This window comes from Tiliqua scincoides, chromosome 4, assembly GCF_035046505.1.
Source record: "Tiliqua scincoides isolate rTilSci1 chromosome 4, rTilSci1.hap2, whole genome shotgun sequence".
Lineage (NCBI taxonomy): Eukaryota > Metazoa > Chordata > Lepidosauria > Squamata > Scincidae > Tiliqua > Tiliqua scincoides.
The window spans coordinates 53,305,707-53,322,169 of NC_089824.1; the positions used below are offsets into that span (position 1 = coordinate 53,305,707).

The 16,463-nt window shown below is 40.0% G+C and overlaps 1 protein-coding gene across 3 annotated transcripts in view; it reads left to right on the plus strand.

The window, feature by feature from the left end:
• The window catches only part of SS18 (SS18 subunit of BAF chromatin remodeling complex), a 30,837-nt gene extending 17,339 nt beyond the window's left edge, over nucleotides 1-13,498 (plus strand). For 2 of the 3 annotated variants that reach the window (XM_066624334.1, XM_066624333.1), the window contains 3 exons: nucleotides 1,869-1,985; nucleotides 7,545-7,678; nucleotides 11,890-13,498. In XM_066624334.1, coding sequence (XP_066480431.1) covers nucleotides 1,869-1,985; nucleotides 7,545-7,678; nucleotides 11,890-11,916 — 278 coding nt within the window. In that variant the 3' untranslated portion in view covers nucleotides 11,917-13,498. Of the gene's footprint in view, nucleotides 1-1,068; nucleotides 1,162-1,868; nucleotides 1,986-7,544; nucleotides 7,679-11,889 lie in introns of all 3 variants that reach the window. The other variant, XM_066624331.1, reaches the window with a different exon arrangement.
• The last annotated feature ends 2,965 nt before the right edge of the window (nucleotides 13,499-16,463 follow it).

A 16,463-nucleotide genomic window follows, 5' to 3' on the forward strand; every position in this document is an offset into this window, starting at 1 on the left:
TAGATTTCTAATGGGATGCAGGAGAAAGTGAGACATTAAGCAAGCATCAGGTAGGATGTTTCTTTTGGACCCTAATTGCAAGTGTCCATGGCACTTATTATAGTTTCTATTATAGTCTTAGCCAGTGGTTCCCAAACTGAGCTGTGGCTTCCTGTGGAGCCGTGGAAACCAGCAAGGGGAGTTGTGGAATCCTTGTGGAAAAACCCACTGCCCTATATAATATATTGGATTGTAGCCCTAATGGGGAGCTGCAGCCAATGACCCAGTATGTCCAGGAAGCCGCCAGATGAAAATGTCTGGGAATCACTGGTCTTAGTTTTTAGCTTGCCACCACTGCCTTATTGTATTTTTAGAGGTTTATGGTTGTTTTTAAGTAATTATTTTATATTCTTGTTTTTATGCAAGCTTCCTTGGGCATCTGTGTAAGTGGAGGAAAGGCAGACTAGAATTTGTATTAAATGAATATAAAATAAATTTTAAAAATGGTAAAGAAGAGTTTGTAAGGAAACATTTCCTTTCAGTTACAAAAAAGATTTTTCTGAATTATGTCTGTGGGGGAAAAGATCAGTATTAATTTTTCTCGATACATAGAAAAACGTCTAAAAGTTATTCAGAAGTTCATTGAGCTTTACTCGTGTTTCACACTGCTTTAGCGTATGCTTTTGAATTAGAAATTAGCGGAACAGGTGTTCAACAAAGTGGGACAATTGGTTTGTTTTGTTCATTCTAATTAAATTCAGGTTATTTACATGTGAAAGGCGTAAATGCTTTCATTTAAAACAAAAAAAAAGACAAAGTACTTTTCTCCTCTAACAAAGATTATCTGAAGCTTAAGACCAGCCTTCGCTGTGATGTTGCTCAAACTACTTCATTAGCTGATATTTTTCCCTGTCACATGTTAATTCAATATGAAAGGAAATCCTATTGGTAAACCCTTCTAATTCAGTTTGAAGGTTCTTTTTATGTATTTCCAGCTGACACTGATTTTTCAGTCAAATGAAATCTTTGTAGGGTTTTTCACTCAGAGGCCATTAACTTTTCTTCCTGTCTCTTGTCGAATTGATGTAGGTCATAGTGATTACGGTTATCAGCAACCGTCGTATCCTGAACAAGGCTACGATAGGCCTTATGAGGATTCCTCCCAACATTACTACGAAGGAGGTATCTATATACCTTCACACACACATGCGCACATACATTCCTTTTCCTCTCCCCTTCCACAAAGGAACAAAAACTTTTGCACAATATAACTTATTTCCTGCCCATGCAAAGCTCTTGTAGACTACTAGTTGCTGGCTGTTGAGAATTGCAGGGAACTTGAAGCATTCAGAATAGTTTCTTGCAAACATCTAAAACTTAACCTTAATTTGTCATTTCTAACAGCAGTAAAATGACTAAAACACTGTTAGCATTTTTCCAGTCATATCTTTTTATTTAAACATAAATCCATTGGTTCCGTTGTATATTTTGTGTGTATGTATACATACAAAGATAGTGCCATTAGGAAGCAGCTTGCTGATTTGTGTAGCTGGTTTGTGCTCTGTAGCTGTCTTTAATTTTGTCTTTTTTTTCATTTAGCCTAGTCATGGCCTTATCAAGTCATGGCATCACGTTCCAGTAAACTTAATGCTCGTTTGGCAGAGATGCTGAAAATGCTGCAGTTTAGCCTTGCAAAAATCTGGCTTTAACTGCAGCTTGTTTGGCTGGATTCCTGCTGTTTTGGTTTGTTTTCTTTGTTTTTTTGTTCCATTCTTGAGATCAAGACTGCATTTTCATTTTGTTCTTGTGGTGTTGGCTGTGCATATTAAAGAAAAAAATAGAGCCAGCGAAAGTCTCTTGAATTGTCTTTGCTTACCCTCATATTTCAGGAAATGCACAATATGCTCAGCAGCAAGATGCGTACCAAGCACCACCTCAGCAGCAAGGATACCAACAGCAGCAATACCCAGGTCAGCAAGGTTATCCTGGACAGCAGCAAGGTTATGGTAAGTAACAGATAATCAATTCACATGGATAACGTGAGTCTGTTGCTTCACCAACCTCATTTTTGCACTCTCATTGTTTCCTGTCAAATCTTAAAATAGTGCACAAAAAGTAATCTCTTGCTATCACTCCAAATAGACCTTCATACTGTCCTTGCTGCCTTCTAGGCATTTGGAGCTACCTCAGTTTCTCCTGTGAATATGACCTGTTCATTTATCAGTATGTATTGTGCAACTAAGAGTTTAAGCATACTGACTGGTGTAGAAGGTTCAAATCAAGAACTTTTTTTACAAAATAAGAGGTTTATTGTTGGGAAATCAAGCTGTGGAGTTCATGTTTTCAATAATTATAGGTTTTGGAGATCAAAGTTTATTTTCAAAGCCACATCCAAGGACATAAGTGGTTGTTGTCCCTCTCTAAAGTGCAGAACATCCTTTGTTGGTGTTTTTACACAGGCACAATAATGCTAGACCATCAAGAACTGGATATTTCAACAGAGCCCTGGAACCTAACCTGTACTTAAGTAGGGGACATAAGGTGCAAACGTGATTGAATCTAGGGTAAGGTAGGTGCAGCTGAAGTGCAACTTGGAGTAAGGGGATTTTATTCCCCTTACTCTGTGTTGTGCACCAGCCAGCCCTGTGGAGCTACTCCGATCTGCACCCACGATTTCATGGGCACAAACCTGATCAGCCCATGTGAGGCTGATCAGGCTGGGGCTGAGGGTTAGCATGTGGCCTGTGCTGCTGTGACTAGTCCCACCCCCTCCTGTGCCCAGTCCACCTTGTGGACTGCCCTTTCCCTCCCCCAAAACACCTTCTCCCCACCTCCATTCTTCCCTCCCACCACCCTTTCTTACTCCCTGTGCTGGTGTGCCAGACCCAGCACAAAGTTACCCTGTTCAGGCACAGGTCCAGTTCCGCAAGGCCAGCACACATCAGGGCACTAGCCTAGCCTGCTCCCAAGTAGCCGCAAATGTGCTTTACGGTATATTCACAACACACGGTGAGGGGGGTTTGGATTGTGCTGTTAGTGTATTGGTTCATATTAATTATAATAGTTCATTGCTGCAACAGTAACAATTGTAAAAAGGGGATCTAAGGTTTCGTTCGCAAAAACACAAATACTACCTTTGGCAGAGCTTGGGATGACAATCTATATGTAAAAGGTATAGGCATTATAATAAGCATTTCCAGGAGTGAAAGAACCTTGCATGTTCTGTGCATCCAAAGATGCCAAGAGGGGTTCCAAGCACAAGTAGCACCCCATGTCTACGTGGCAAGCCACTTTTGAAACTTACAAAAGCAGTTCTTAATATAACACATGAAACTACAGTTAGCCCTTACTAATTGGGTAGGGGCACCTTTTCAGTGGTGGCCACTGGCGTACCTAGAGGGGGGCAAACAGGGCAAATACCCCAAGCGCTGACCCTCCAGGGGCGCCACCTCAAGCCTCTGCCACTTGCCCACCCGCTTTTTCCTTTAAAGGGAGAGAAGCTGGGAGCTCAGCTGTCTTCTGACCCTTTAAGAAAGCCTCCTCCCTACAGGCTGTTCCAGTGCCGGTTAGCAGGAAATCGGCCTGCCACTAGAGGGTGACTAACAACATAATGTTGGTTAGTTTCCCTGTAGCATGCAGGCAGTAGCCTCCATGTTGAGTCTTGTGTTTAAACAAGTTAATGGAAGAAACACCCACACTGCCATCATAACAAAGAATAAACAAAGGTAATAGCCTCATGGGGGGGGGGAGTGGCAGTGTGTGTGGGACTTCTATTTTTGTAGATCCCCCTGCATCCATGGTTTCCATATCCGTGGGGTGAGGGTCCCTGGAACAGACACCTATACCAAATAATGGATGGCAACCTAGATATCATGCTATACCTAAATAAACCAAGGTCAGAACTGGTTGAAAAATTGAGATTGAAAATACAGTCTAGTTGAGTACCAGATACTTTTTTTTAGTAGACATGCATCTAACTATGTTGTGTACATGATGCAAATTTGTTTGGTTGTAGTCTGATTTTTCTTTCTGTTGCTACATTTGATGAGAGAAATAGGTAGTAGGGTGGAACTTCTGTCTCTAAAATACTGCAGCTTTAGCCAATGGGCAGCCCAATCATAAGCTTCCTGGCACCCAAAGGAACAGCAGCGACTCTACTGTATCCTGCAGCTGCCAGGAAGCTGCTGGAGTTCTCCCTGGGAAGGGGAGTTTTCATCCCCTTCCCCTGAGAAAAGCCCTAAGGCCCCGCAATGGGGCTTCTCATATCTGTGCTGGCTATTTTGCCAGCGCAGACAAAAGAACAAAAGAGGATAGGATCCAGTGGGGCAGGGCTCTGTGTTGGGCTAAAAAAGCTCCACTGATCCCACCTCCTCCTGGGCTGGTTTCTTTTTCCCTTGCCCCAGAATGCCACACCACTGCCCAGAGCTACCTTCCTCTGGGTGGCATCCTTCAGGCACTGGTGCTGAGTGATGGTGCTCCTTCCTCGGAGGGTGCTGTAAACATGCTTTACGGCATGTTTATGACACCCAGTGCTGGCACTGGAGCTCAGCACCTGCACTCAGATAGAATAAGATTGGGTCCTTAAACAAGTTGCTGTTAAACAACACTGCTTTGTGTGGTCAGCATTATTTTTTGATGGGAAAGGAAGGAAGTGGAGGATTTATCTTTCAGGGAACGAAGCAACTTGCTATTTCATAGATACCTAGTATAATATGGAACGCATGGCCAGCAACATTAAGGGGAATAATAAAAGCTTCTTCAAATATGTTAGAAGCAGGAAACCCGCCAGAGAAGCGGTTGGCCCTCTGGATGGTGAGGGAGGGAAAGGGGAGATAAAAGGAGACTTAGAGATGGCAGAGAAATTAAATGAGTTCTTTGCATCTGTCTTCACGGCAGAAGACCTCGGGCAGATACCGCTGCCCGAACGGCCCCTCCTAACCGAGGAGTTAAGTCAGATAGAGGTTAAAAGAGAAGATGTTTCAGACCTCATTGATAAATTAAAGATCAATAAGTCACCGGGCCCTGATGGCATACACCCAAGGGTTATTAAGGAATTGAAGAATGAAGTTGCAGATCTCTTGACTAAGGTATGCAACTTGTCCCTCAAAACGGCCACGGTACCAGAAGATTGGAGGATAGCAAATGTCACGCCTATTTTTAAAAAGGGAAAGAGGGGGGACCCGGGAAACTATAGGCCGGTCAGCCTAACATCTATACCGGGTAAGATGGTGGAATGCCTCATCAAAGATAGGATCTCAAAACACATAGACGAACAGGCCTTGCTGAGGGAGAGTCAGCATGGCTTCTGTAAGGGTAAGTCTTGCCTCACAAACCTTATAGAATTCTTTGAAAAGGTCAACAGGCATGTGGATGCGGGAGAACCCGTGGACATTATATATCTGGACTTTCAGAAGGCGTTTGACACGGTCCCTCACCAAAGGCTACTGAAAAAACTCCACAGTCAGGGAATTAGAGGACAGGTCCTCTCGTGGATTGAGAACTGGTTGGAGGCCAGGAAGCAGAGAGTGGGTGTCAATGGGCAATTTTCACAATGGAGAGAGGTGAAAAGCGGTGTGCCCCAAGGATCTGTCCTGGGACCGGTGCTTTTCAACCTCTTCATAAATGACCTGGAGACAGGGTTGAGCAGTGAAGTGGCTAAGTTTGCAGATGACACCAAACTTTTCCGAGTGGTAAAGACCAGAAGTGATTGTGAGGAGCTCCAGAAGGATCTCTCCAGACTGGCAGAATGGGCAGCAAAATGGCAGATGCGCTTCAATGTCAGTAAGTGTAAAGTCATGCACATTGGGGCAAAAAGTCAAAACTTTAGATATAGGCTGATGGGTTCTGAGCTGTCTGTGACAGATCAGGAGAGAGATCTTGGGGTGGTGGTGGACAGGTCGATGAAAGTGTCGACCCAATGTGCGACAGCAGTGAAGAAGGCCAATTCTATGCTTGGGATCATTAGGAAGGGTATTGAGAACAAAACGGCTAATATTATAATGTCGTTGTACAAATCTATGGTAAGGCCACACCTGGAGTATTGTGTCCAGTTCTGGTCGCTGCATCTCAAAAAAGACATAGTGGAAACGGAAAAGGTGCAAAAGAGAGCGACTAAGATGATTACGGGGCTGGGGCACCTTCCTTATGAGGAAAGGCTACGGCGTTTGGGCCTCTTCAGCCTAGAAAAGAGACGCTTGAGGGGGGACATGATTGAGACATACAAAATTATGCAGGGGATGGACAGAGTGGATAGGGAGATGCTCTTTACACTCTCACATAATACCAGAACCAGGGGACATCCACTAAAATTGAGTGTTGGGCGGGTTAGGACAGACAAAAGAAAATATTTCTTTACTTAGCGTGTGGTCGGTCTGTGGAACTCCTTGCCACAGGATGTGGTGATGGCGTCTAGCCTAGACGCCTTTAAAAGGGGATTGGACGAGTTTCTGGAGGAAAAATCCATTATGGGGTACAAGCCATGATGTGTATACGCAACCTCCTGATTTTAGGAATGGGTTAAGTCAGAATGCCAGATGTAGGGGAGAGCACCAGGATGAGGTCTCTTGTTATCTGGTGTGCTCCCTGGGGCATTTGGTGGGCCGCTGTGAGATACAGGAAGCTGGACTAGATGGGCCTATGGCCTGATCCAGTGGGGCTGTTCTTATGTTCTTATGTTCTTAATATATGGCATCTTACATGCCCTTTCATTTACACTTGCTTGGCAAACAGAACAGAAAACAGATAACAACAACTTGTAGCACAGATTATTCTGCCCACCATTCCACTTACTAAATACATGCCCTGTATACTTACTGAGATAGGAAAGTTAAGCTTTACTTCCATCAGTTGATCTCAGCTCCTGTGTGCCAGTCGTAGTCTTTAAAGACACAGTATTTTGGGGGGAAGTATGGGATTTTTAAGCCAATTTTCAGTCCAAATATGCAATTTTAGCTTTACGTGTTTACTCTGAAATGTCACCCTTCCATAAGATACAGGCTAACTGTATGCTTCCCAGTATTGGATCAAGTTAAACTTATTTTGTATAACTAAATCTGATTTTATAACCCTTCCTGGTTTTTATCACCATGGCTGTTGAATTGGAACTTGGGAAATGTTTATAGGATGTACTGAAATATTTGGTGCTTGATCTTTATAGCTCTTTTCCCCATCATTGAAGGTATTCTGTCACTAGAAGATGTTGAGGATGGCAGTCATCTCCTTGATAAGTGCCAGAAAGCAAAAAATAGCAGGGGGTGTTTACTGAATAATTTTAAACTACATTTAAAATTACGTTTTAAACATAGGGATGTAGTAATTATGATTTAGTCTCGTTAAATTGAACATATGAGATACATTCAGGATTTTTAAACAAATGATAACTTGTATTTCACAAATCTTTTAAAGCAGAGAGTGCCCTTAACTCTGCAACTGCTGTACTGTATAATGAGCAATCTTAACCTTTACTTGCTTCAGGGAAATAAAAATACGTATAGGAGGTGATATTGTTTTGTAGTTTAATGTTTGACCTATTCCTTGTTAAATTTTGGTGTCCAAAAATATTTCAGGTCCTTCACAAAGTGCTCCAGGACCTCAGTATTCCAATTATCCACAAGGGCAGGGTCAACAGTATGGAGGTTATAGGCCTGCACAGCCTGGGCCCCCACAGCCACCACAACAAAGGCCTTATGCATATGATCAGGTAAGTTCTTGTATTTGCATTATTTTTTTATTTTAAATGTTATTAGTTTTGAATTTTATGTACAGGTATGCATCGCTAACGACAGGGATACGTTTCCAGTGTTGGATGGTTTCGTTGTTGTGCGAGCATTCTTAGTGCACAGTGCCATCTAGTGGATCTATCTGGTATAGCCCGTTGCTCCTAGGCTACAAACTTGTCCAAGCCTCTATTATAGGCAATGTTCTTAGCTGTGTTTGTTAGGGCCATGTTCATTTTTTAGGTTCTGCTTGCTAGCCACACTAGAATTTTGAAAAGTGAGCTCGGAGTTAGAAAAGATGGCTGCCTCCACTTTCTGTGTAATCCTGTGGTTCTGCTCCAAGGAAAGCACTGGTCACAGCCATCTTGTACGGCAAGTGGGGGAGACTGTGGAAGCGGGGTTTTAAGATTTATTAGGCACAAGGAGCCATCCATTTTTGAGACTGTAAAGGCAGTACACAGAGGTTAATGATATTCAGATAACTTTAATGACTAAAAGGTAATTAAACATTGCAAAAATACCCCAAGGTACACTCCACACTACTTGACTTTTTTAGTGAGTAGCACTAAAATCACGCTGGAAGCATGCTAGAAACCTGACTTCTGCATATTTTGTAGCTAAGAAAACGCAGCCATAACAGGACCACTGTAGTCCTTCATCGGCTGGAATGTCATTTTACAGTGTGTATCTGTACTAACACATATAATATTTATAATTTTAAAAACCATGAAAATTAAATACCAAATGTTTCTTTTTATGCTTTTCTGATCTTTGCAGGCTTTACAGTCAACTCAATATCAGTCGATTTGCTCCTTCATAATTATGCATAGCTGACATTGATATGTAGTGAATTTTCTGAAAGTCAAGGGCTGAAAACCAGTTTCAGAGCTGGCTTGCATTACTGTGCTCTAGTGGTGTTCATAGGTCTTCTGAGGGCCAGAGAAGCCATATGCAGTATCCGTGATCCTCAGAAGGCCTTCTAAGACCTCCAGAAGGCTGAAAATCGCAACTTCCATTTTGGAAGTTAAGTGAAAACCAGAAGTTGCATTTTTTTTACCTTCCAGAGGCCTTAGAAGGCCTTCTGAAGATTGGGAAGGCTTCCCTGGCCCACAGAAGACCTTCCAGACAGGACTGGAGGTCCCGTTGCGCTTGGAGGATTACAGGGTGCCTGACCCTTGGTTTTCATTATCTGGGTTTTGGCATCCGCGGGGGTTCTGGGAATAGAACCTCTGCAGCTATTTCAAAGCATTCAGAGTGACCTACATAAAATAAAGAAATACAATTAATTTAACAGTATCAAGTAACTAGAACAGCCAATAATGCCCCAAACAAGTAAGCCAAATGGGTTTTATAGCATTTGTGAAAATAAAAGCACCTCTTCAGTAGGCAAACTATTGCTGATCTTAAGGGCTATAGCAATAAAGGCCCTGTTCCCAATTATAGCTTAGCAATTTTCAATCTTTTTCATTTCATGGCACACTGAGAAGGTGCTAAAATTGTCAAGGCACACCATCAGTCTCTTGACAACTGACAAGGCACTCAGTACCTGCTGGCCAGGGGTTCACATCCCCCAATGGCTCAACTAATTTATGACTCTTTCCCAAACTTCTGCAGCACACCAATGTGCCATGGCACAGTGGTTGAAAATAACTGCTCTAGCTGTTCTGATTTAAAAAAGGCATTTGGAGCAGAGCCTGACTTCTTGTCTGTGACTGGCTCACAAGGCAAGGCTATCCTTCAGTCTCAGTTTATGTAGGATTGCAAAATAAAAAACCATAGTATTTCATGCTGAGTTTCCCAACTAAGGAAATACAGCAGCACTTTGGCACAGTTACATGTTTCCTTTGATACTTCTAGCATTATAAATAGAAAAAGAAATGGTATACAGGCCATACACAGAATGTAACATCCAAGCAGGCAAACAAATGCCCACAAACCCTCTTAAGGACAGTACCATCCTTGATCTGATTCCAGCGAATAGAATGTAATCGAGCAGTCTTACCTTCTGTGCCCCCCCAACACAGTGTACCTGCATTATAACATGCAGAAGTCTTATCTCCTTCGCCACTCAAAAACTGAATATGGAACAAAAAACCAGTACCTGGTCCATTGCAGATACTGCAATCCCGCCTATTTTTTTTCTTTCATGTTCCTGGTACTGTTCATTTATGTTTGAGTATAAAGAGTTAACTATTTAATTGGTATCTACCTTAAATGTTTGCCTCCTATTCTGTTTACAAGTCCCTAAGATCAACTGAGAGATGCTCTTGTAGCCCTACTTCCCTGAGTTCTTCATGAATCCTCCCTTAAATTCGCAGGTAGCTTTTCGGGAAAAGCATGACCTCTCCTTATTTGGAGTTACCATGCATATGTGTACATGCAAACATTTCTCATCTTTTTTACCATGATGGAGGCGACAGTATTAGTATCTGAAGTAATCTTTTTAACCAGCCTGATTCACTCAGCCCTTAAATAAAAAAAGCTTTTCTTAGCAAGGGTTAATAGCTCTCCAGTGTGTTAGTAACTGAATTTTTTTCTTTCCAAAAAACCTATTCTTTGACCATAGGGAAGTTGGAAATTTAATATTAATGTTGATATGGGATGGCCATTTAATGTGGATGTAGAATAATTAAATAGGACATTGATTAGATTGTCTATTTACTTATAATAATATTTTGATACTGGATAAAAAAGAATTTCCCAAAGGTGGCGTTAATACTGTAATATGTATGCAAGAGGGAATGGGTCTCCGTGTATTCAAGAAACTTGTACCCATGATTTTAATATTAAATTTTTTGTCTTTCAGAAATGCCATATACAAATACATGACACGAATAACAAAATGTTTAGAAATAAAAGCAGGCATAAAGGAATAACTAAATGTAGTACAGTTTTCTACTAAACACCCTTGCAATGGCCTTATCCTTTGGGAATTACTTTTTAATATTTTACCCTTTCTGGGAGGGTTCAAGGCAAGTAGCATTTTAAAAATGAAGGCAAGGATACAAAGAACAGTGCTATTCTGTGCTATTGAGGAGAATGTAGACTTTGGAATGTAGTTTCTGAACATCATGTAAGGCAAACAGCTTTTGAAACTGGCATGATATGGCATGGAATATGCTAGTCAGTGGAGGAAGAACATCACATCTCATTGGATAAGCTTTAGCTCTTGAGCATTTACGGTAGCTCTTGGAATATTGGCTCAAATAAATAAAAATTAAGTTCATGATAGACAAGAACCTTGGCTAATACAGTCTCTCCACCTTGTACAATCTCTGCACCTTGGGATCCACTCTGTGGACCCTAAAAGCCAGGTTTAGAGAATTACCTCCAGATCAGCATTCTTCATATATGCTAAGCATAGGTGTCAGATCTTTTGCTGTACTTCTGACTAGTATGTATTCTGAGGTTTTCTCCCGCACAGTATGAAAGGCATATAGATCAGTATAAAAGACGATATATTGTTTTGGCAAGACACAACTATTTCTGATCCCCATGCCTCTAAATATGCCCCATGTTATTTCTGCCAGAAATGCCTAAAAAAGAGCATCCAGACTAGATGTTCAGCATCATGTCTCTAGTGTAGGAATTCCGAAAGGATAGGTGAGCCACCTGTATTTTTACGTCTCAATATTCCAGTGAGAACTGTATCTGAATAACACTTTTGCTGTATATATCAATCTATTTAAATAGAATTCTGCATCTTCTAGGTTTGGCTTGTGAACAATACATGTATATGTGTTACAGTGTATTGTAGAAAGTAAACTTATTTTTACTACTTCACGTATATTCTGTAAATTTTAGCCTTAAAAGTTTTGTTTCTACAAAGACAATTTTTCTATGCTTACCACTGCAGTTACCGTGGTGTTTTCTTCATGTTAATTATGATGCATAAAGTTAACCTGGTAATTCTATTGGAGAAGATGGAACATTTGGCTTGTAGTGCTAAATTGTCCTTTCTTTTTAATCATTGCTGCTGTTGGTTCTATAAAGAACTGTAGGTTCTATAAAGAACAGTTTCAAATGACAGGCAGCTGAGTTTACAGTTGAAATGCTCTCATTTGTCACCTTTTAGAAGTAATGAAAGTTCAAGCACGTGGACAAGCTTCTGATTTAGACTTTTTGTCCTGTGCATTGTTTTTCTTAGAAAAATAAGAAAAGTATGTTTTTATTTATGCTGTGAATTTATTTTTAGGGGCAGTATGGAAACTACCAGCAATGAACAAAGAAATCTCAGTACAATAACCAGAACCTGTGAGCAGCTGTATTGACACCTGAGCACTGTGGACCTCTCCTTTTGAAGAGCATCTTGCAGTACATCCCCATGTTGTTGATAAATGGCTGTTTTACAGTATATTGCCTATCTGGGCTAGTTGTAAACAAAAGTGATTGTCTTTCTGGAAAATTTCACATCTGTACTCTAGATGGCAATATTGGACCGAAAATATATTCTCAAATAATTTTACAAAGAGCTTCAAACTGTACATCAAACTGTTACAGACTGAAATGTGTGAACAGCATTGTATGTTTATGAAGGTTAAGGGAATTTAATATTTTTCCAGAGATTCTTTTGTAAGGGGGAAATTTTTACAGCAGCAATATTTTGTATATTATGTTTTTCATATGGAATATGCAAGGCAGTACACTACGCACTGGGCAAGGTCAGAAACCCATATAGATTGGAACATGATGAATTCTTGATTGTTTGGTCTCAAAAGTGTTGTACAAGGAAAATTGCTCAGCATACATCCTTGACACAGATGCACAGATCCTGGATGCAGAATTTAAATATCAGCAATCTAAATGATAAGATGATCATGAACAATGATACAGTCTACTATAAAGAATTAATTTTGAGATATTTTGTGTGAAGTTATTTTATTAAAATGGGTTTCTAGCAGTGGAAATTTTCTTGGTTTTTTGGCAACAAAAATGTTTGATTTGGATTTGTAAGTGTCTTATAATGGTTTCACATAAATCAAGCTGTAATCTTTTTACAATTACAGTAACAAGGAATTTGAAAAAAGTTCATTTAATCTGGATTGAGTATACAAAGTATTTAAAAAAATATAGGTAGTTTGACACGTATTTTATTTCATAAATGTATTTAACTTTTAGTAGGATAATTTGTATGTAACAAGATAGCTTTTTGTAAAACTGTCTAAGCATTCTCAACTGAGAGTTAATATCTTTCAGAAAGGAATCATTTGTTGTGTATGTTCATGTTTGTACTGGTTAATGAGACCAAGAGTGAGTTTATTGAAGTTTTTTTTAAAAATGGCCAAATTCTATTGTGAATTGCATTAATGCTTACAGTGTTGCATGTGAGGTAGCCACCACCTGGATGAACAGCATAGCCACACAGAATTCAAACTGTTTGAGCCTGTCTCCTGCTGCTGTGTTTCAGGTACACTATTGAAAATACTGTGTAACACAGGAATACATGCATTCAAACAGTTTTGGTGAACATTAAAAAAATTATAACAAAATCAGCCCAGGAGTTAAATATGTATGTTATGTGTTGATATATTTTAAAGTGGAGATAGGATTTATAATAAGCTGTACCTGAATAATAAAACATGAAAATATGTGTTTCTCCATAATTTTAAATGGAGATCATATTTCTTTTTTACAATGCTTAGTGATTAAAATCAGGCTTTGAACTAAAAACACAAGAAAAGTAGATATGAACGAAATGCTTCTAGATTCTGTGCCAATTTTCCACCACTGTGCTTCATTGCTATTTAAAACTGTACTCCAACTCTTAACAGAAGAATAAATTATTTGTGATTTTAATTTCCTAATTTGCTTCTTTAAATTAGATCTTTATAGCCCTGGTATTTCATTTAGAGAATTTGCTGTGGATTTTTATTTTATAGTAGTTGGTTCAGGATAACCAAATCATATTTGTATTCTAGAACTTTATCAAAATTCTCTTGCCATAGCCAAGTTAATTAGAATTAACTGTTCAGTAATCAGCATGTTGTGTGTAGGCTGTTTGTTACACAATTCTCTCTGAAAATGATGGTCCATGAGGCTGTAATCAAGATGACTGAATTAGATAAATGAGTTCAGACAAAAAATTTGCTGAACTCAACCTGCTATAGATATGTTATCTCATTTAAAGTAAGCTCAACTGACATTAAGAAATAATTTGTCTTTCCAACCGATCTTCTGTTGTCTTATTCTCATTTTTAATGGAAACTAAAATTGCAGTTTTAATAAGCAGAATTTCCTCCAGGGTTTCTCTCCTAGGCAATAATGCATTCTCAAGGTTTAATTGTTTTATAACGGTCCTATTTTGTAAAAGTTTTAATTGGTGGTGACAAACATTACCTTATTCCTCTGGTATTGTGTTAAAACAACAACTTAGGAGATGGCTCCCTTTGATTATTGGCATTTCCTTTAATGTATTCTGAAACCTAAACAAAGTAAAATACCTAGAGAGAAAAGGATAGTACAAAATGGTAAAGTATGATATATTGTATGATGCAAGTGGCTATCCTTCAGTAAATGAAAATTCAGCCCAAGGGATTGTGGCAGAAGAGTCTCTGTAAATTATGACATTCTGGGCAGGAGGAAATCAGAAGTAGCAAGTAATTTGAGCAAAAAATCAAGGAGATGGAATTTTTACCCTTGCATTCTTAAGGGACAAAATAGGTTCTTCAACTCATACAGAATAAAAGATTTAAAGAAACACATTTTCCAGGGATTCTCTACACTGTTAGTTAATAGCAATCCTGTTCAAGGGGGAATTAAGCTTGACCCCATACACTGTTTTGGCAAAAGTGAAGAAAACATTGTGTTTCTGAAAACAAAATACTGTACGGTTTTTAAGCATCACTTGAGCAATGGCATTAACAAAAGCCAATGGAATCAACAGTCCAGAAGATAATACATTAATGGTGGCTGGTTGTAAGACGTTTCATAAAGTGTAGTTCTTTGAGCACGCATGTACTCATTTCAGTGTTTTTAATGGGGCATATGCTAGTAGAGCCCATAATAAGTGGCTTGCAGCTTTCTGTATACAAGTTTCCTTCCTAGAAAATGACAAGCAGCTTGTTGCTAAACATAACTTTTAAACCATTTCTGCCCAATGTTGCATGTATGCAACAGGGATCAAATGTATACACCTGTGGGCTGGGCAGAAATGGGTTAAGCAGTTGCTTTCTGGAGCACGTAGTTGTATCTGCAGTGTATGTAGAAGAACTTAACACACAAGTGAAGGAACTGGATGTAAATTGAAACTCTATGCTAAAAATAGGAACACCTGGACAAAAAATTGGTAGGGAACAGAGGCCATGATGGACTCTGGCCTCATTGCATAATTTTACTAGTGGGAAGAGGTGGCTGTACCTACTAGGAAGCTTACAGTAATTTTGGGTGTGTAGTAATCCTGGTCATTAAACAATGCTAGGAACCACTGTAGAAACTTCATAAAAAGGCTTCTCCAAGAAGTACAGGTATCCTTTATGTGTACCAGGGTAGCTGTTCCCAAATGTTCGAGAAGACTAAGCTCATTGGTCACAGCTGCATCCTTAGTAACTAGAGCCTTATTCAGGTGTTGCACTATGTGGACAGCATTACTGTGATGGAGTGGAATAAGAGCATGCTAGGCAGTTCTGATAGTTGTACAAACCTTAAAGTCTTACTTTCCCCAGCCTTATGGGGATGACCACTCCATGTTAGATTTGGTGCTCAAATTCTTATTTTTCCAGAGATGAAAGCATTGCTTGTCAGGCATGAGAGATCCCAGAAATCCAAATGTGAATGGAGAATGAATCACTGTTACCTGAATGGTTCTCTGCCAGTGACCACCTTCATTCAAGTTCATAGCAAATTACTAGCCAATTAATGCACTTTTCATCTTCCCCCTCAGAAATGTATGTAGACTTAGGAACTAATCACTTTACTGACGTATGAAGAAGATGCATGCTAAAACTATATAGTCTGCATAAGGTTATTGCTGTAATTGTTTTTGACAGTATGGATAACTGCTTCAACCCAGACTAGGAGCTGCAGATGTAAATGAAAACAACTGCTTGTAAACTCAGAAGTAGTCTTACAATGCAAGGAAGACAAAAGTCCAACGATGCCTTCACGCCAAATAAGGTTCATTGTGACATGAGCATCCATAGGAAATGGGTCAGGAGGTCTGGTCTAGAGGGTAGAGCCTCCATTAGCCTGAAGATAACATCAGAAGGTCGCCAGTTCGAGGACACTGGTAGCTCCCTGAACGGCTGAGAATGGCAAGACCTTGAAACAGCTGACAAGCCGAGCTGAGTGATTCCACCTGTTCTTGGTGTGAGCAAGAAGCATCTTGGCTGCCCTCTATGTGAGAGATGGAGCTGCTTGTCAACCTGTGTGGAAGAACTGGAGGCCAGAAGTGAGACCAAGCCAGGAAGATCCATTCTGAAATGTGGTTGGTTCTTGAAAGAGAGAACCTCTATGATTGTAAAAATCCCCTTGAGGGATTTAGAAACGCCTGCCTATGTAAACCGCCTTGAATAAAGTCAGAGGAGTAATCTAGTGACCAGAAAGGCGGTATATAAATACCTAGTTATTATTTATTACAGCTTCTTTTACCAGTTCCATGAAATGGCACTTGGAAGATGGCAATATGAGACATGCTTGAGTATAAATGGCCAATTCTGTATTCCCAGGGGCAGCTCTGTGAAGAGGTTCCCTGACTTACCCTTAAACTGCAACCACAGATTCTAGCTTGCAATTCACAGAAAACATCTGCAAGCCTTGGGCCATTCCTTTTCC